The sequence below is a fragment of the Bacillus rossius genome (genome assembly GCF_032445375.1).
Source record: "Bacillus rossius redtenbacheri isolate Brsri chromosome 9 unlocalized genomic scaffold, Brsri_v3 Brsri_v3_scf9_2, whole genome shotgun sequence".
NCBI lineage: Eukaryota > Metazoa > Arthropoda > Insecta > Phasmatodea > Bacillidae > Bacillus > Bacillus rossius.
The window spans coordinates 1,875,501-1,895,937 of NW_026962013.1; the positions used below are offsets into that span (position 1 = coordinate 1,875,501).

General features: G+C 41.2%; 1 protein-coding gene across 1 annotated transcript; it reads left to right on the forward strand.

The window, feature by feature from the left end:
• LOC134543220 (leukocyte elastase inhibitor-like) lies at positions 1–14,794 on the forward strand. The gene is made up of 7 exons (XM_063388123.1): positions 1–141; positions 3,863–4,109; positions 6,364–6,603; positions 8,764–8,975; positions 11,564–11,749; positions 12,532–12,664; positions 13,786–14,794. Exons 1-7 carry the CDS (start codon positions 1–3, stop codon positions 13,944–13,946), a joined length of 1,320 nt encoding a protein of 439 aa, XP_063244193.1. The 3' UTR covers positions 13,947–14,794.
• Positions 14,795–20,437: the final 5,643 nt, after the last annotated feature.

Below are 20,437 nucleotides of genomic sequence, written 5' to 3' on the forward strand. Positions count from 1 at the left end.
ATGAGCGCCTCGCAGTCGGCAGTCATGAGTCACCGCGCGAGGCTGCTCCTTCTCGCTCTGGCCGCGTGCCTCATGGCGCCCTCGTCCAGTCCAGCTCCAGAGGAGGACCTCATCAGCCAGTTCTCCGTGCGTCTCTTCGCGGTGAGTCACTGCTAGTGCACCCTGGTGTTGGCGTTGTTCGCACTGCTATCTCATCGCAGCAAGCGATCTGCCCGACTGAATCTGCAAGGCAGTATTCTTCACACCTCATAAACTGCACGATACACGAAAATAATTGTGTGGGTTGGTTCGAGACACACGGCCGTTGGTTTAACGTGGAAAGTCTGTGTCAGCGAGTCGCTCTTAGGGTTATGAATTTAAATGAAAAATGCTCACTAAAACTTCTAATACACAACAGACATTTTGCCTTAATTTCTAGCCAAATAATTACAGATTTTCGAGATGGTGGCAATGACGACCAACAAAGGGGCGGATGCTGCGGTAATTATCACTACTGCACTCTAGCGGGTAAAAATTAAACCGATATGGTGGAAGTGGTCTTTTAGCAGATGATGTGTGTGTACTACGTGACACTAGCGCTACTGGTGTCGAGTACTTGAAACAAGGTGAGCGGCAGCGCTCTCTAGCAAACGATGTGTGCACTATGTGGTACTAGCGCTCCCAGTAGCAAGTACTGAAAATAGAAAAAAATTGGCTACCTGCAGCAGGCGAAAACAAGATGGCAGCTATGCTGTCATAATATAAGATTGCTGCCTCCAGAATTCGAAAACAAGATGGCGACTGAGATGTTATAATCCAATATGGCGGTATCCATCAGACGAAAACAATCACGGTGGATCCAAGATTACGGACATGATGATAAGCAGCTGAGATAGTTTCCTTGGCATTAGTGGTGGGAGGTCAGTCTGCTGGTGGCTTCCGTGGAGGAAGGATCTGTCGACTTTTGTTGTCCTCGCCAGGTTTAAACCAAAGACTCCAAGACGTTTGTGCGTTTTTTTAATCAAATATTTATAAAAAGTTTAATTATATAACTTTTTATTAATTTTTAAAAATAATTCCTGAATATATAGCATAAAAAATACGAATGTTCCAGATGGCGGAAGTAATATCATAATTTCAAGATGGCGACCTAGGTAAAGGTCAGTTTTGTGGGAATTTCGGTTTTTTTAGGGCAAAAATATTTTGAGGCATTTCGAATTTCAAAATTTATGATTTATTATGGGGGGTTTTCCCTCAAATATTTTGAGTAGTTTTTTTTTGACGTGACAATGTCTAATAAATCGATGAACGCCGGCTGCACGCACGAAAAAGGATGACTCATTGTCCCATTACTCTCATTGTCCCGTTACGCTTTGTCCCATTACGCTCATTGTACGCTTGCGCCGCATCTCTCTCTCTTCCACTCGATTGGAACAACCATCGATTTGACTTTTCCGAGGCACATTAAACTTGAAACACTCCCATTCGTTTCCTACTTTTCCTATCATCGTCCTATCCTTAACAGAATAACACAGATTAGAAGAAGTTAAATAGCAAACATGTATAAAAGTTATTGTTAAAATAAACTGTTCGTTAAAGTAATAAGAATATTTGAATCAATGAGTGCAAATAAAAGTAAATTTATCAATTAAAATGTAGATTTCATTCCACTCCTTCTTTGTATCCATACTGTGCCGGAAATTAGGCATTTCGTCACCTTTTTTTAATTTTTCTATAATTTTAAATTTTTTTGGGATTTCTTATTTTTTTAATTTATCTGGTTGTTAATGGGGGGTGATTTACCTTTTGTTAGGCCGGTGTACGCCACGGATTTAAACTTTGTGCCAGTGGAGCGAAGCCCCTTCCCAGGGGGCCAATCTGATATTTTGCTGTCTAATGTGGACATGGTCAGCCCGGTTGAAATTTCTCTCGCCTGCAGTCACGTCCCGAGTTTGTAATTTTAATTCCCTGCATGACCAAAATTGCATAGAGCAGCTCCTGGGCTGCAAGCTGCTACCTTGTAGAGGCCTGCTGAGAATAGCATGTCTCGTCACGAATGGGGCTCCACTGGAGCTGTGTTCCCAGCGGAGTGGCGTTTTCTGTCCCCCACCTTCCTCTCTCTCCACCTCACATGAGTTCTGAGAAATCAAGCTAGGAGCAGTGACCTGATGGGACGATGGCCTAATTCAAGGACCTTCTCCCTGGTCCAACAGACACGTCCCCGACATCTAGCGGAGGAAAAAGTAACCACGGGCCTGGTCGCCAGCGTGCAGAGCTCACCCTCATGACACCTGGTGACAAGTCAGCTCACCGCCTCAGTTAGTTCCCCTTTACGCCGCTAGAGAGCAGCACCGCGGCGCCCTTAAGCCCCATGTTTCCTTCTCGCGGCCTGTAGAAGTCGATTGTTTGTTGCCTTCTATTCTGGCCGGTAGAGAGCGCGCATGTCGTGTTCTCGTCACGCCAGCCTCGGACTCCTTCGGAAATTTTCGGCTTAGAACCGAACCTTCCCCCTCCTCCCTAGGGCGTTAGCGCCAGTTTTTAATTAGAAGCCTTGTCCGCCATTGTGGCACTTAGTTCTCTGAGCTCGGCTACTGACCACGTCTTCTCGGCGCCCTTTGTGCTAAGAGGCTTGTCGCAGCAACGGCGAAATCGTGCGCACAAGAATGTAGTCAGCTTGCTTTAGGGATGTGATCGAAGTGGTACAGTAGCCAATCAAATGTAGTATCTAGAAAAAGGTCATGTTTAGTTAAATTTTAGATTTTTTTATTATTTTTCCTAAAAATTTTAGTTTCTTCCGCGCTTCCGCGAATTCTCGGTACGCGCCATCCTGATGTCGGGGCGAGACACCTCGCGAGCCCTGATTTCACATCCTGTTTGGTGAGTAATAGTTTTTTTCCCCCAAATTCCCGTTGTTGGCATTCGCGCCAACTGTGTATGACTGTCTGGACGCAGGTATAATTCGTTTTGAATTTGACATGTGTTTCAGACAGGGTCAAAGTTTCCGGGGAGAGTAATTACTCCCCGCATGATCTTCGGGACCTGCTGCTGATTTCCCCCTTTAGAAGAGTTTTCCTCTCGGTCCGACGTCATCCTGGGAAGACCTGTGTGATATAAGCTATATATATATATATTCCACTTGAATCGAATCAACTAAATTCACTAACAAGATACCAGCGAGCAAGGCTTTAAGAAAGTAATCTTCAGGGACATGTAAGGTCAAGGAAACGCATGTATATGTAATCGTTGGGAGATTCAAATTTGGTGCAATTTTTTAAATTTTTGTTTATGTAATAATTTTTTGTTAAGGTGTAATATGTATTGTTTTAAATAATCCCGGGGCGCCCCCTTAAATTTGTTACTTACTAAGATCTTTATGGTCATGTTGAAATAATGCGAAAACAAAATCTCTTAATAATAAACCAGGAAAACCTATAGACCAAGCTACCGATGTAGTGTATTTATTTATCAAATACCTTCTTCATTTTATCGATCCACGAACTCCCCAGGTTACTAGTGTGCAGGGAGTGTAAATTTTGTCTTGTGCACCACCTCGTGCCCCCTCTGGTAATTAACTTTAATTTTCTTTTGTTTTTTGCCCAGCAGTTTCCAAGGTTTTTTTATTAAAATAAAATAATTTTATTTTGAGGCACGAGGGGCGTCACAATACAAAATAGTGATAATTCAATAAAAATGACTAAATTTTATTCATAAAAGTATACAATCATTTCATCAATGTTTTGTTACGGCGTTGTCACGTTAAACTATCGTCCGTAAACCGACTTTACAAACAATCAATATGTTGTTGTTGATGTTGTTGAATGCTGGGGTGGAAGGATCGAGGTGAGACGTGAAGCGAGGTGCCGAGCCGCGGGCCGTGTTGCAGCTGCTGGCGGAGGGCGAGCAGCACAACCTGGCGGTGTGCCCCCTGGCCGTGACCTCGGCGCTGGCCCTGCTGGCCCGAGGCGCCCGGGGGCGGGCGGCGGCGCAGCTGGAGGCGGCCCTGGGCCTGGGGGCGGGCGAGGCGGCGGCGGCGCTGGGCCGGCTCGTCGCCGACTACCAGGTGCCCGCCGCCAGCCATCTCGCGCAGCTGACAGTCGCTCCGAGGGAGAGTGGACGAGAGTGTGTCAGTGGTATGTGAATGGGGCTCCGAGCGCAGGGTTCAGGGGTTGTGGTGCCGGAGCCGGGTCAACGACCGATTGCTCTTATCTATACTAATATTATAAAGCTGAAGAGTTTGTTTGTTTGTTTGAACGCGCTAATCTCAGGAACCACTGGTTAGATTTGAAAAATTCTTTCAGTGTTGGATAGTACATTTATCGAGGAAGGCTACAGGCTATATTATATTATCAATAACATTAGGGATCCTTACTAAAAGTCCAATTTGGAATCAAATGCGTTGGAGGGGGTTAGATACAACATGCAGTACACGTACAAAGTGTGTGTTGACAATGCCACAGGCGCTAGGAGTTTATTTCCTATTGCCTTTTAAAAATTTTGCCACGCACTAGATGCTTTATCATTCTTAATTTTCCCTTACAAGTAAAAAACACCCGTGTGATATTAACAACGAAGCAATCAGTACCCTCATAAGAGTTCAATTAGTAATTACATACTTTTTATCACTTTAAATCGCAAACCTAAACTATTGTTTTTTTCCTCTCTCTGTGTTAAATTTGTTTTTTTCTTTTACTAGAATTATTTTTATTATTTTTAATTAATTTTCATTTTTCGGGCCATCAATAATTTTCTTTTCCCGTTACAATTCTGACAAGGACTTGTATATATATATATATATATATATATATATATATATACACACAAAGCGAAATACCACTCACTGACTCACTCATCTCGAGATCTCTAAAACTATACACCCGATTGACTTGTAATTAAGCATAGTTACTCATTTTGTGATGTAGACTTTCACTAAGAACGGATTCTGCGGAAATCCGATCCCAAGGGGAGTTTCGGGGGCGTAATATATAAAAATTTCCAGTTTTTGGTAGGAAATCACCATGGCAACGGCTGTTGCTTTGTTGATGCTTGATTCGTCTCTATGGCAACGACTATTTCATTGTTAGAGCAGTCCTCATCACCGTTGAAATTTTGCGGGTACTTTAAATATCAAAAATTGCCCTTTTTTTTCAAGTATATATATTTTACAGACTTGAAACTTCACAGTAATGTTCCTTATGTTACGCAGGATGACATTTTCCGAAAATTAGATCCCATGGGTGGTTAAAACCAGGCAACAGTGGGTACTTTGTCTGCATGAGAACATGATTTTGCATTGTTCATGCCTTCTGCGTCTCCATGGCAACGGGCATCGCGCGGCAGTGGCGTAACCACAAGGAGGGGCATGTATAATGAGCGGCGCAAGAGTGATCTGCCTGTAGACTGCCGTAGCGAAGTACGGGTACATCAGTTGTACGTTGCATGCACGAGTCGGGAAACCATCGGTGCTATTCATTTTCTCTCCGGTACATTATACAGCATTGTAATAAATTTTCACTGAATTTTTTTTATTTACCATTACTGTAAATGAGAGATGTGGCTTAATTTTTTTCCCATTAGTATAGCCGTGCGAAGCCGGGTCGGGCAGCTAGTATTTACATAAAATTACAATTTTTTCATCGTACAGGGATCGAACCAAGGACATGAATCGATCGAATCAATCAGTATAGATTGCAAATTTATTTAATGAATTTTTGATTTTTTCCCAAATTTCTAGGTAAATAATTACGATTTTCCAAGATGGCAGACGTAACGAAAAGTGCAACGAAGGTTTTAAAGATTCTTCATTAAATTTTAATTAATAATTTTTTATTAACTTTTAAAATTTTTTCCCGATTTTCTAGAATTAAGATTACGGATTTTCAAGATGGCGGAAATGACGTCATACTAGGTGACGATATATATACTTTGACATAAGTGGTGGGGGGAGCCAGTCTGCCACCCTGAACCCTGCGCTCGGAGCCCCATTTACATACTAATTATGTTAGAGAAAGAGTGAACCATAGTTTCAGAGGAAGAGTGGACCAAAACACGGCAGAAGATTGGACTAGAGAGTGGATCAGAGTGTGCCAGGGGAAATGAATGGATCAGAGTTTGCCAGAGGAAGAGTGGACCAGTGTGTGTCAGCGGAAGAGTGGATCAGAATGTGCCAGGGGGAAGAATGGAACAGAGTGGAGTGTGCAAAGTTTCGTGTATATGTTGTGTCTGTGTTGTAATTTGTCTCAAGCTCGGCAATTGTCAAAAGAATGGTTCACGTATCGTTCTGTGAGCTGTGTGTGCCGACCGCTCGGCATGATCGCCAGTGTGCGAGGTGCAGTCCGGAGACCCGGTGGCCGACTGGGGCGACCAGCGACTGTGCCCGCCGCACAGCCTCGACTCAGAGCTCGTCCTGCCGACAGGAGGCGCCGCCTTCCACGGGGGCGATCCTGGAGTTCGAGAACCGCGTCTTCGCCAGCGGCCAGCTGGAGCTGACGAGCGGCTTCAGGCGCGCGCTGGGTGCCTTGCGGGCCGGGGTGGACTCCGTGGACTCCGTGGACTCCGTGGACTCGGCCTTCGACCTCTGGGTCGCCGAGGCCACCCACGGCAGGATCAGGCACCCCTCCGCTCAGGGTCCGTCAGCCGCCGGCCTGGATGCCTTCCCGAACACGCGGTGGAAGCTGAGAGCCAGTGCAGTGGGCGGGCATTCTTGGTATTAGTCAGGGGCGCAACAACAGGCAAGGGTATTTTGCCCCCCCTCTGAAACCTTGAAGTGGGGGCAAACAGGGGCAAAGAAAGTGCTGTGTAATCAATTTTTAGATGATAAAACTGCTAAAATAGCACCATTTTCCACCTTGAAATACAAATTTTTTTCCCGGGGGAGGACCCCCGAACTCCCCGCTTCAATAAGGGGGGAATAGATGATTCTTTATAAAAAGGTATCTTGCCCCCCCCTCCCCTTTGGAAATTTAGTTGTTGCGCCCCTGGTATTAGTCCATTGCATCTCAACTGCAGGAAACGTCAGACGCAGTTCCCCACACCGTCGAACAGATGATTTGTAGAGACCGGGAAAATTCACGATTTCAGATTTCAATGACCTACAGGATGGACTCCAATATCATCTACGCACTCGGATGAACTACACCTGCTCATTGGCTACTGACTCGTGACACGTGTTAACTGGAATGATCGCACTCGATACTTCTTTGGTTAATTGTTTCTCATTGGCCCAGAGTCCTTCAAATAAACTGTTGCCCAATCACTGAAGCAACAAGATGGAAAACTTATTTGGATTCTAGCCTATCGCGAAATGTATTCGCGAATTTTTCAGGTCTCTAATGATTAGTTTCCATTGCGTGTTTGGGAATGTAACCAAATTTTTTTCACAAAGTAGAGATCATGAAGCGAATGTAGACATACAGCAAGATGAGATTCCTCAGACTGAGCCAAGATTTATGTCACTCTGTGGACAAAACATTGATTCTCCCTCCACTGTGTATAAATAATTCCACCCGCAGAATTAAAAAAGGTAACAAAAAACCGTGTAAAACACCTTAATTTGTGTTTAGAAATGTGTTCATAAACTGAGAAAAAAAGCATGGAAAAGAATCAGAACAGACCCCTGTAATAGCAGTGACCAAAATGTTAGTAGAACAAGAGAATAATCTGAAGTAGCTTGGCTTCTGGGTTGTAGCCGTGTCCTTGGCGAATAATTCACCGACGTTTCGGTCGACATTGCAGTCGCCATCATAAGGGAGCAGTTTACCTACTGAGTAGGCGACTAAAACGTCGACCGAAACGTCGGTGAATTATTCGCCAAGGACACGGCTACAACCCAGAAGCCAAGCTACTTTAGACAATGGCCGTGGAAGCCTCCGAACATTATTAAAGAGAATAATCTGTGTAACAAAACGATTCAAACCACGGTTTAAACAGTTCATTGTTTTGTAGAATAAAAAAGTTGTTATTTCCAAATGAAAAAGGGGGTTGTCTGTAAAGTCGGTTTACACGATGATTTTACGTGATAACGTCATAAGAAAACATTGATGAAAAATTGCATACTTTTTAATTTTTAAAATATTATTTACAGTGTTTGCAAATTTAATTTAAATAATTTGTTTAAATATTATCACGAACAATTAGTTATAGAAATAAACTGAAATCGACTCAATGTCAATAAATTGTCAATTTGAAATGACGAAACTGGACAAATAAATCATTTTTTTTTAATTGCTGCTTTTAAAAAGCCCGCCTTTAACCTGTTTTGATATTATAGAAGATTTTCTCGCACGGTGAATCAGCTGTTTTTTTGCACGCTAGGCTCAGGTGGAACGTGACAATGAGTCATGCTTTTTTTTTCGTGCCGTGCAGCCGGCGTTCCTCGATTTACAATACGTTATCACTAGGGACCGGAAAAAATTCGCGTTTTCAGTGACCTCTAGGATAGACTCCATGATCCTCTACGTACTTGTGCAGATTTCACCTGCTGATTGGCTACTGACTCGTGACACCCGTTTACTGGAATGCTTGCGATTCGATTGATTCTTTTGTCGAGCGTTTTTTCATTGGTCCAGAGTCCTTCAGATAAACTGTGGCCCGATCACTGAAGCAGCAAGAAAGGCAAATGTATTTGGATTCCAGCCTATCGCGACATGAACCCGCGAATATTTAAGGTCTATAGTTATCGCGTAAAATGAAGTGACTTGAAGAAGCACGAGATGTGTGTGATGCGGCGGAGTGCTTGCTGGCGCCAGGCACATGCGCGCGTGTGACCCTAGTGTGTTCGGACCGCAGAGCCCGGCCTGACCCATGGACTGGTCCTCGGCAGCGCCGTCTTCTTCGAGAGCAGCTGGGAGCAGGCCTTCCCGCGGGGGTCGACCACCCTCCGGGCCTTCAACAGCTCCTCGGGCGAGACGGCGCAGGTCGCCATGGTCTGCGGCTCCCGCCGACTGCCCTTCGTCGAGCTGAGCGGTCTGCGCGCGAGGGCCGTGCGCATCCCCTTCAAGGTGCCCTCCGCTGAACCAGCTCACACCCTAGCCACACCAACATTACATCTTCCTGCTGGCGGTGTTTCGCCACCAAGGATGAATGTTTGTGATGTGGGCCACTGTTCTAACAACCTTTTCAACCACAATTTTTCAGTGACAGCCATCTAGTGCTGGTATGTTTCAATATTTTATGGGTTGCTGCCAGTGGCGTAGCCAGGATTTGTGTATGGGGGGGGGGGTGTTAATAAGCATGCCGCCCCCCCCCCCCACATCCCCGAAGTGAAGTGGGGGGTCCGGGAAAATTTGGATTTTAAGGTGTAAAATAGTGCTATTTTAGCAGTTTTCGGTTCTTAAATTTAAATATTTTAATGGTAAAATTTTTATTAATTTTAATATGAAATTTGTTTGAGTGATGAATAAGAAATTAATTAAAGATTTGGTGCTAAGGGGGGGGGGGGGTTGATCCCCTAAACCCCCTTCCCCCTGGCTACGCCCATGGTTGCTGCATCACAAAGAACTTGACACTGTTTCAATTTCTGATGACGCAGAGCACTTTTGTACAAATAATAATACAGATCCATCGATAAATCTTCAATAGAAACAGGCAACTCTTTAGCTGCTTTCTGTGCAGCTATATGTATTAGGTGACATGCACATCCTTGTACGAAAATATCAGGATTTTCCTTGGTAATAAATGCAGCGATTTCTTTAAGCAGGCCAGTCATAGTGGAACAATTATCAGTAGCAAAGCAAATATAGTTGCTCCATGAAAGGCCTTTACAGTCTACCACTTAGCCACACCAGCGGGAACCAAATGTCCACCTACAAGCAACGAAAGTCATTAAAGTGGCTTGGCTTCTGGGTTGTAGCCGTGTTCTTGGCGAATAATTCACCGACGTTTCGGTCGACATTGCAGTCATGAAGCAGTTACCTACTGAGGTTCTTACCAGTTTTCCTGCCTTTGCATACACTCTCGCCTGATTGGAAGGTGCTTCCTGATTGGCTGTAGCTGTGGGCCAATCAGGGCCATCCTTTCTTGTGGTTGGCTGGGCTGTTTTGCCAATAAGGGGCGATCAGTCTTCATCAGCTGCAGTCAATCCGGAAGCACCTTCCCCTCGGGCGAGAGTATATAAAGGTAATAAAACTGGTAAGAAACTCAGTGATAACTGCTCCCTGATGATGGCGACTTCAATGTCGACCGAAACATCGGTGAATTATTCGCCAAAAACACGGCTACAACCCAGAAGCCAAGCTACTTCAGACAGTGGCTGCGAAAGCCTGCGAACATTACTTAAGTCATTAAAACGAGTAAACCTAAGCTTACACGATAGTGTCACGTAATATTAAAATTACGTTCCAAAATGTGTGCATAATGAACTAAGTAAGTAAATAAAGTACTTAAGAATTTGCAAACATCCAAGAATATTTCCGGTCACAATTTGTTTTGAAATATATAAAAATATTATATTTGGTATTGATAATTATTTAAAGATAATTTATTTGTATGAACATTTATATTTTTTTGAAACCTAATTTATTTTGAAATTAAAAACAATGCATACATGCTTATTAAATAAAATAAAGATGCACAAAAGCCCTGAAGCAAGGGCATTTCTATCCTAATCGATTACCCACCCGGAATTCATAAGTTAAAGTCACGCCTGATTCACGTGGCCATCACGGCCAGCCAAGGACCCTTCTTTTAGCTGATGACCGCATGTAAACAACTATAAATGCCAGAGTAAGCATTTACTCTACCCATTCGGAAACTCAACCCCTAGTCGTTTACCTGCGTTCTAAATCTGAATTGGGTCACGTCGATCTCTAATTGATCCCCTAATATATTCTCTACGTGATCCTCTACTTGATACCCTACTCGATCCTCTACTTGATCACATACTCGATAACTCACTCGATTCTCTACTCGATTCTCTCTTCAATACTTTACTTGATTATGTACTTTATCCTCTACTATATCCTATACTCGATCCTCTACTTGATCCTCTACTCGCGTCCGTGAGATTTTGAGTTCAGTTTTCTACCGAGGCTTTACCTCGATCGTTCGCGGAACTGTTTTTCATTTATTAGAAAGCTGAACAAGTGTTTGATGTGGCGATTAACTGTGATGCAAATCCAAAAATACTTAGAGAAAGTGTGCAGTGTAAACGTTTAATATATTTATATGGCTGAAGAATTTATGATGATTCGGGTGTAGACTGGTCGTATATTTAAGAGAAAATAGCTGAAATTAATGTAGTAGTGCTGTGAGAAAAAATGAGTAGAAAAAAGGGCATCACAAAAATTTTGTAATAAGTTTATACAAAAGTAGTTATCAAAGTTCAGTGCCAGCAACAGAATTATTAAGACATACATCGTCCAGACAGCTTCATGTGTTTAAAGAACAGCCAGTTGTATGATACCAATATATCATTAGATAGTCATCCCAATAATGGCATTCTTAATGCATCTAGTTCCTACAACTATATTATGATACTCTTAGTACGATGATAACCTTCAGCTTTGACACAGATGAAAACACGTTGATTTAATTTTTAATAATGCTGACAAGTTCCTCAACCGTTAAATTTCATTTTTAATAATTACAGGACAAGAGATTTTCTCTGGCATTGGTCGTACCCGAAGAGTCTGGCAATTTGCCCGAACTTATATCCAGACTGAGACACGTTCACGTGGAAAAGATCATGTCTCAAGAGTCCTTAAAAATGGTGCAAGTTGAAATGCCTCGTCTTGAAATCTCCAGTTACCACAACTTCAAAAAAACGCTAATGAAGGTAAGATTACTTCTCCATGAGTTTATTTAAGTTATAAACTATGAAAATGTATGAAAATATACGCCTAATTGTTATTTAATGTTAGTGATCTGAGATTCAATATCAGGTATTATATTTTAACTGATTTACTTGACATACAAATTTTAACTTCCTGTTTTTTCAAGTATATAATATTTCAGTGACGATTATGAGTCGTTTTTCTCTTTCTGGGTGTCGTGAGCTCAGGTAATGCCACAGTGATGACAGTAATGACAGTGATGACAGTGATGACAGTGATGACAGTGATGTGTGGTTCCTGTGCTTGTCAAGAAAAGATGATTCAGCGGTGGTTTTCATCGCCTTCCTACAAACGCCCAGTCCTGAAACCAGGGCGAAGATTTGAAAAATTTATTTAGGCTTGTTATCTGCGGGTTTATATTTTCTTATTTAATTATTAATTTGCGTTCTTGATATTTTACATGGCAAACAGTGCAAAACTGCAGTGGCGTATGCCCAAGAAATTGTATTAAATAAAAATTACCCATTGCATGAATAATTTAAGAACGAACTACGCCGGGCATACTACAATGCGAACCTTTGGCTTACCCAGTTGATTGTCTTTGGTGTGTGCGCAGTTGATTGTCCTGGCGTGTGCGCAGTTGATTGTCATTGGCGTGTGCACAGTTGATTGTCCTTGGAATGTGCGCAAATGATTGTCCTTGGAGTGTGCGCAAATGATTGTCCTTGGCGTGTGCACAGATCCTTGGCGTGTGTGCAGATGATTGTCCTTGGCACGTGCGCAGATGAAGCTGGGTGAGTTGTTCGAGAAGCCCGACCTCAGCGGGGTGAGCAAGCAGCCAGTGAGAGTGACAGCGGTGCTGCAGAAGGTCCTTATTGACATCAACGAGAGTGCTGGGGATGCCGCAGCGGTGGCAGGTACGCTCGTGAGATCCTTCGTGCGTCTTACCTGGACCTCGTGCGCTGTTAGCAAATACAGCAAATATACGGACGTTTCAACGAAGAAAAAATATTGAAGTAACGATTATTTGTAATTTCATATAAATTAGTAATATACAATATATAAATAATAATATAAGTAATACATAATAATATAAATAATATATAAATAATAATTATTAGTAATAAATTAGTAATTTCATATAACTAAATCTTCGTAAAAACCACGCAGTATTCAACTTCCTAGTTCCGTGTTACCTATGCTGTAAACAGGTAAAACATACAAGTGTAAGGAAAAGCGGTATTGTTGCTGTTGCTGTTTTTGAATGTTTTTGTGGTATGCCAAGATTATTCTAAAAGATTTGCGCCTAATGCAAGTGAATTTGTTACCCGTTGATCTACGAAGGCAGCCGTAAATTAACGAATATCCCTGGATAGTTTGTGATCAGCGTAAAATTAAGATGAAAAATTTTAACAATCATGTACTAAGTAAAACTTTATCAAAGAATTCGAGAATCGGGAATGAATTAACAAAGTTCGAAAGTAATAAAAATCACCACCATTTTTAATAGATATACCATATTCTATAATATATATTGTTTGAATCCTAAACTTCTTTTAAAATTTTGGCTGAAACAATTTTTGATGAAACAAATTTTTACGGTAAAAACAGGGTTTGAAATAAAATAAAAAATTATAAAACTTCTTTAGTATCCAATTCTTTCTTATTTACTTTAAAACATCTTAACATTATCTTCAACCTTGTGCAAAGCAAATTTTTATACTTTATTAGTTCAAGAGATAAAAAAATAGTGTTATAAGGTTAAAAAAAATTGAATAACAACATATGTCGGCAAAATTTTATATTCATTTTAAGCTGTTCAATGCTGGATGCTTTGAGTTAAAAAAAAAAAAACATTTATAATATCTTCGCTGCATGGCTGATGAAAAAAAATGTTTAATCGATGATTGCGTAATACTGGAGAACATAAAGATGTTCCAGAAGTCTATAGAAGTTTCCAAAATATGTCCGGGAAGGAATAGGTGATCCGAAGTCTGCCTGCGTCTGTAGGCGGTGTCGAAAGGGGTTCTCGTTGCAGGCGTGCAGATGAAGAGAGAAACCGTCTCACGCTCGAGCGAGGCGCCGGATGAGACGATCACAGCCAACCGGCCGTTCGTGGCGATGGTGTTGGACGAGAAGTGGAGGACACCACTCTTCATGGCCGCCGTCAACAACCCAGCAGTCGTCCCCGAGTATTAGTCGCCGCTGGAGCTCACGCAGCGAGCGTCTTCCACCCCCAACGATCCGAAATAAAAAAAAGGGGGTTGTCTGTAAAGTCGGTTTACGGACGATAATTTCACGTGATAACGTCATAAGAAAACATCGAAGAAAATTTGCATACTTTTGACGTGAAAACGTCTAATAAATCAAATGAACGCCGGCTGCACGCAAGAAAATGGATGACTCATTGTCCCGTTACGCACATTGTCCCGTTACGCTTTGTCCCATTGTACGCTTGCGCCGCATCTATCTCTCTTCCACTCGATTGGAACAACCATCGATTCGACTTTTTCGAGGCACATTAAACTTGAAACACTCCCATTTGTTTCCTAATTTTTCCTATCATCGTCCTATCCTTAACAGAATAACACAGATTGGAAGAAGTTAAATCGCAAACATGTACAAAAGTTATAGTTAAAATAATCTCTTCGTTAAAGTAATAAACATATTTGAATTAATGAGTGCACATGAAAGTAAATTTATCAATTAAATTGTAGATTTTATTTCACTCCTTCTTTGTATTCATACAAAATAGTGATAATTCAATAAAAATGATTCAATTTTATTCATACAAGTATGCAATCATTTCATAAATGTTTTGTTATGACGTTGTCACGATAAACTATCGTCCGTAAACCTACTTTACAGAAAACCAATTTTTTAATTTAAATTATTATTTACAGTTTTTTTTGCAAATTTAATTTAAATAATTTGTTTAGATATAATCACGAACAATTAGTTATAGAAATAAAACTGAAATCAAATCAACGTCAATAAAATGTTAATTTGAAATGATGAAACTGGACAAATAAATCAATTTTTTTAAATTGCTGCTTTTAAAAAGCTCGCCTTGACCTGTTTGGATGTTATAGAAGATTTTTCTCGCACGGTGGTTCGGCCGGTTCTTGCACGCTCGGCTCGGGCGGAACGTGACAATGAGTCATGCTTTTTTTTTTTTCGTGCGTGCAGCCCCGGCGTTCATGAATTTTTAAGACATCATCGCGTCAATACTCCAACGTGAATCGCGGTGTCTGATCTGGTCTGATCACCGGGTGTCGGTGCGTGCAGTCACAAACCACTACTTGCGTTCGTGAGCTGGGGTCAGTTCCTCCCGAGGCGACCACACTCGGCGTCTCCCAGTTCGACTCCCGTGGCACCACACGTGTTGCAGATACGTCACGGTGGCCCACTGAAACATTGCTGCCTTCCTGCAGCGTTGTAGAAACGTGTCGGAGAAGGTTTCCGAGCCTACAGCTCAGCTGGACACAGATTGTATTCATTCCTCCACGGGGAAGTTCAACCACGTGGGATTAAACCAACACATTTTCTGTTACCACTCTAAGGGCGGTATTCCAAGACGTTTGAGTAAGGTAGCGAATATGCACTTCCTTGTTGGGCAACTGCCGTACCCTAACTCTCGGGTCATATTCCAAAACGTGTCCTAACTGAACCCCTGTAAGGTATCAGATCGGCAGCCGTTATAATAAACGAGGACTTGTGCGAGGCTATAAACAGTCGTACTTCGTGGAATCCATCGTAATTTTAGCTTATTTTTTAAAACTATGGAATTATAATGTGATATAAATTATTTAATTTGGGTTGTACAAGAATAAACGATGAATTTTTGGCCGTATTTATGTTTGCTGTTTTTTAAGATATTAGGGGGTAAAATTGTAATCGTAAAAGTTCCGTTAAAGTTCATTAAAAAGGAATATATATATATATATAAATATATAAATATATATATATATATATATACAGTTATGGATCAAATCGGCAACAGATAGGACACCAAAAATCAGTGCCCTAAAAATAAGGGACTGGCCGTGTCCTATCGTGCACTTGGAATATGGTTAGGGTACAGGTATTGCATATTTAACACCTAAACCCTTATTTTTGTGTCTTGGAATACGGCCCTAAATGTTTAACAAAACGTTTCTCTGTTAAATGAAATAGAAGCACCGAAAATGTTTTTATCTATTCATGCTTGCAATTCCTGTGTTTATCAAGAATAGATAACGCATTTTAATCGTTTATCCATCCATACCTATAGATTTTACAGAATACAGTAAACACACAAAAAACAATGGTGTCACTGATGCAAAATATTAAAAAAAATTACATTCATAGGAAAGGCCTTCAGTGGCAAAAAATCACATGCTTAGTTTAGAAACACAAAATACACAACCGAGCAAGGTGAAAGTCCTACTAGTTAGCGCGGGCAAGTACGTTCTTCAAAATGTTTATGAATCGACCTTCTGACGTTTGCAAGGAGCAGAACTCGCTCTTTATCACTTACTCCATGCAACAAATTTCAGTCACTTTGCAGTGACGCGCGCGTTACTTTCCGTGTGTGTATGCCACATGGAAATGTTAATGCGTCAAGTACATTCTCGGAGCTCACAGCTGGAGCCGAGACTGTTCCTCGGTGGAATTCCCCGCTGGTCCAGTATGGCGCATTGTAATTCACGCATTATCGCGTGCACTGCAAGATGTGGCTGTGCCTGCCGCACAAGGAAGTAACATTCCACGGGAATGTGAGTTGCGACTGAGCTTTAGGGGAGATGACAGGCGTGACCTTGGAGGTGACTGGCGCTCCGATGGCCTTCCCCTCGGCATGCTAGCCCCCCCCCCCCCCGTAACCCACATACAAGGCCGGCCTTTGATCGATGCAGGGAGGGAGGGAGGGAGGGAGGGGGCGCCAGCTGGGGTTTTCGGAACCGCAACCCATTTCCAGAACCGGGAAATTCGGTGCTAAGTCTTCAACGGAACAGAGAACACCCGGTACTTTCAGTACTAGGCTTTTTTTTTATATTAATGGTGCAGCAGTAGGTTATTGAAGTAATAATATAATTACTTTTGAACGATCAAGCAATTTTTTAGTGACCAAAAATTTCAAGATAAACATTTGTGTTCCAATTTTTTTTTTTTTTGGAAAAAAGTATTTACTGGTGTGAATTATTCTCAGCCTTACTCTCAATCTTTAATTCTGAAAAAAATCGTATCTATTAACGTATTCAAAAATCACAGAATTATTAACCTAAAAGCAAGAATATCTGGTTATTTTAAGAATACCGGAGCAGCAACAACATGCACTCACAGCAGTCCGAACACCAACCGGCTGAGGAGCGCCCGTAAGGTCGCCTCGCCACAGGAGGGAGCCATGAAAGTAACCCTAACGTGCAATAAGAACGAAATTTTTTGCTGTCGATGTCGAGTCCCGAAAGTACCGAAAATACCGGGAATCGATAAAAAAAATTGGTTGTCTGTAAAGTCGGTTTACGGACGATAGTTTAACGTGACAACGTCATAACAAAACATTGATGAAATGATTGCGTACTTTTATGAATAAAATTGAATCATTTTTTTTAATTATCATTATTTTGTATGGATACAAAGAAGGAGTGAAATGAAATCTTCAATTTAATTGATAAATTTACTTTCATTTGCACTCATTATTTCAAATATGTTTATTACTTTAACGAAGAGATTATTTTAACTATAACTTTTATACATGTTTGCTATTTAACTTCTTCCAATCTGTGTTATTCTGTTAAGGATAGGACGATGCTAGGAAAAGTAGGTAACGAATGGGAGTGTTTCAAGTTTAACGTGCCTCGAAAAAGTCAAATCGATGGTTGTTCCAATCGAGTGGAAGAGAGATAGATGCGGCGCAAGCGTACAATGAGCGTAACGGGACACAGCATAACGGGAAAATGTGCGTAACGGGACACTTTTTCGTGCGTGCAGCCGGCGTTCATCGATTTATTAGACGTTGTCACGTCAAAAAAAAAAAAAAGAAAACCGGGACGTAAGTTGCCATGTCTGCGTGGAAGGGCACAGGTGTGTGTGACGTCACACGCGGGCGGCCAGAAAGTCAGCGGATAGAGCTAACTGCAGTACAGTCAGTAAAAATAAACATACCACTTGAGGAATGTTTTCATCGAGACCGTTAAAGACACTACATTACGAGTGGCGTACAAGACACTGTTAATTTAAAAAAAAAAAATCAACGCTGTGATATTAAGTTACCTAATTCACTGCCGGTCCGAGGTGGTTCGGTAACACGAGCTGCTCGAGTATTTAGCTCGGAGTTGAGCGGCAGGCGCATTATCTCTGTGGTACTTAGAGCACACGCAGCACCGAGTCAACACCTGGCTCTCCGTCGCACTTGTCTGTTAGGAGGTCCAAGGACGCAACGCGATAATTGCAGCTGTCATCGTCTGACGCAGAACTCGTTAATTTCAATTTTCCCCTTTCTCTTTTATTTATTATCTGCAGTTATTTATTATTTTTTTTGCACCCCCTTCGTGTTTGAAAGCCGTACGAGCCTCGGGATATTTTGCTCGTGGAGAAGCGAGCCCCTCGCACCCGTCAGACCGGTGCTATTTTTTTTCGTTCTTCTTATCTCCTGCGCATTCTACAAGTGCTAAGCTGCGAGGGGTCATTACATGACTGCCTTTCACGTTCTCTAAATGATTCATGCGATTAGGCATTTTGATTTAATACAATTATTTCTTTGACATACACAAGTGCAGTTTTGCACGGTTTGTAACGGAGAAAAAAAAAATCATGAAGGCAAACTAAAAAAAATAAAGGTTACATAAGCTGATTTAGGCTTGTTGTTTGTGGGTTAATGTTTTTCACTTTTTATTCCTTATTTTGCCTTTATGAATTTTTTTTTCCCCGTGACCAACAGTGCAAAAATGCAATGGTGTACGTCCAAGAAACTGTATTCAATCAAATGTTTTTCTTTTAAGCACCGGACTCACATGGAATGCTGGCTGTTATTTCAGATTCCTGTAATTACATTTATTAAAGGAATGTGCCTGAAAAGTGATAACGAACTTGCACGTTACGTTTTGGCCCAAATTCAGCACCGGATATTCACTCAGCGTTATTTGCGAAATTAAAGATGTCAACTTAACCACTTAGTAATATCTAGTGACAATGTTTGCGAGGAAAATTAAATGCCAGAAGAGACCAAGTCTTAGGACAGCATATTGTTGTAAGTTGACACTGCAGTTGAATCATGCTAATAAAACTCTTTATTGCCAGTTTTAATTGTTACATTAGAGGTACACATTCAACAATTTCTTTGTTTGTTTATTTTATAAAGTTATGAGATTATCGTCAATAACTCCATTCGATAAAAATATTATTTTTTTTTGTTTTACAACAAGGAAAATAGTTACAAAATTATTTCATCAAGTTGAGGCCTATTTTCAGTGAAGCTATTCACAAGAACTGGGATTTGGCAAAATTAAGTCAGGAAGTTTTGAGTAATGTGGGATCTAGTGCGGCGATTCAGAAAATCCGAATGCAGATTCTGGATAGGAGTCAAAGTCCCCAAGAACCCATGCGTTCATTTGTTTATGAAAAAATGTGTCTAGTGGAAGTGTTAGGTTTTCCATGAGAAAAGAAAGTTATTTAGTTGAATTGGTGTTTCATAATCTGGCCCCAGCTTACAGTCGTTTCTTCGTTTTCTCTAAGAAACCAGCCACATTATCTGAGTTGCTTATATTGGTCACCCAAGTAGAATTAACCGTTGCTGACAGTAGTTAATGTTTACTATGACAATTTTAACAATAAAGAATGTTTCTCAGTTCCCAGTGAGTCTGTGCAGGTCGCGTGCACGGTGAATAGCCCCCCTGTCAGCTGCTGACCACAGAGAAGGTGACATGTTGTTGACGGGTTTCTTTCGTCGTCCATGCTAGAGCTGCCGCAGCTATGATTAAATGTCTGCTTGTCAAACCGCGCAAAACCCTGACAGCTCCGACACCCCTGTCAGCGCCTCAAGGACTGAAATCATGCTACTTCTGAGCTCAAGTGAGAGCGGAAAACTCCACTGATGAGTGTAGAAACCGGCTTAAAAAAATCTGCTATAGACTTGCAACCAAGCATGTCATATCATAGACCCACTGCTATATAATATTCAAAATACAGTTTATTCCTGACAACATACAATTTATTTGTTCTATACACTACATGCACAACTTATTTTACAAGTTACAATTAAAATAAAGTTTTTTAATTGTATACGATAAAAGAAGCCGAAAAATTGTTTTTTGGTAATAAAATACATTAGAAAATTTATAATGTGTTTAGTGAACATCTAAAAGTTAATGATCTAACATTATATATTCTGAAGCTTGCATTGTGCACACTTTATGTTGTGCATTAGCAGTACATGGATGAATAAACCTAACATCATTTCCGTAAGGAGAATACTTACGTATATAATTACTCTTCACTTAAAATACACAAGCGGGATTACCGCTTAATCTTTATTACGCTCCCCACTAAAGTTTCAGGTTGTAAGTTTTTCTGTGTTACTCGATCTGTGATAAAAATGAAACCCCTCATTATTAGGCAAGCTGATGAGTCGATGGGATGTTTACGGTGAAACATCATACCAAGTGTTTTTTTTTAGCTCACCGTCATCTTATACAATTCTAGAATCAAGTGAA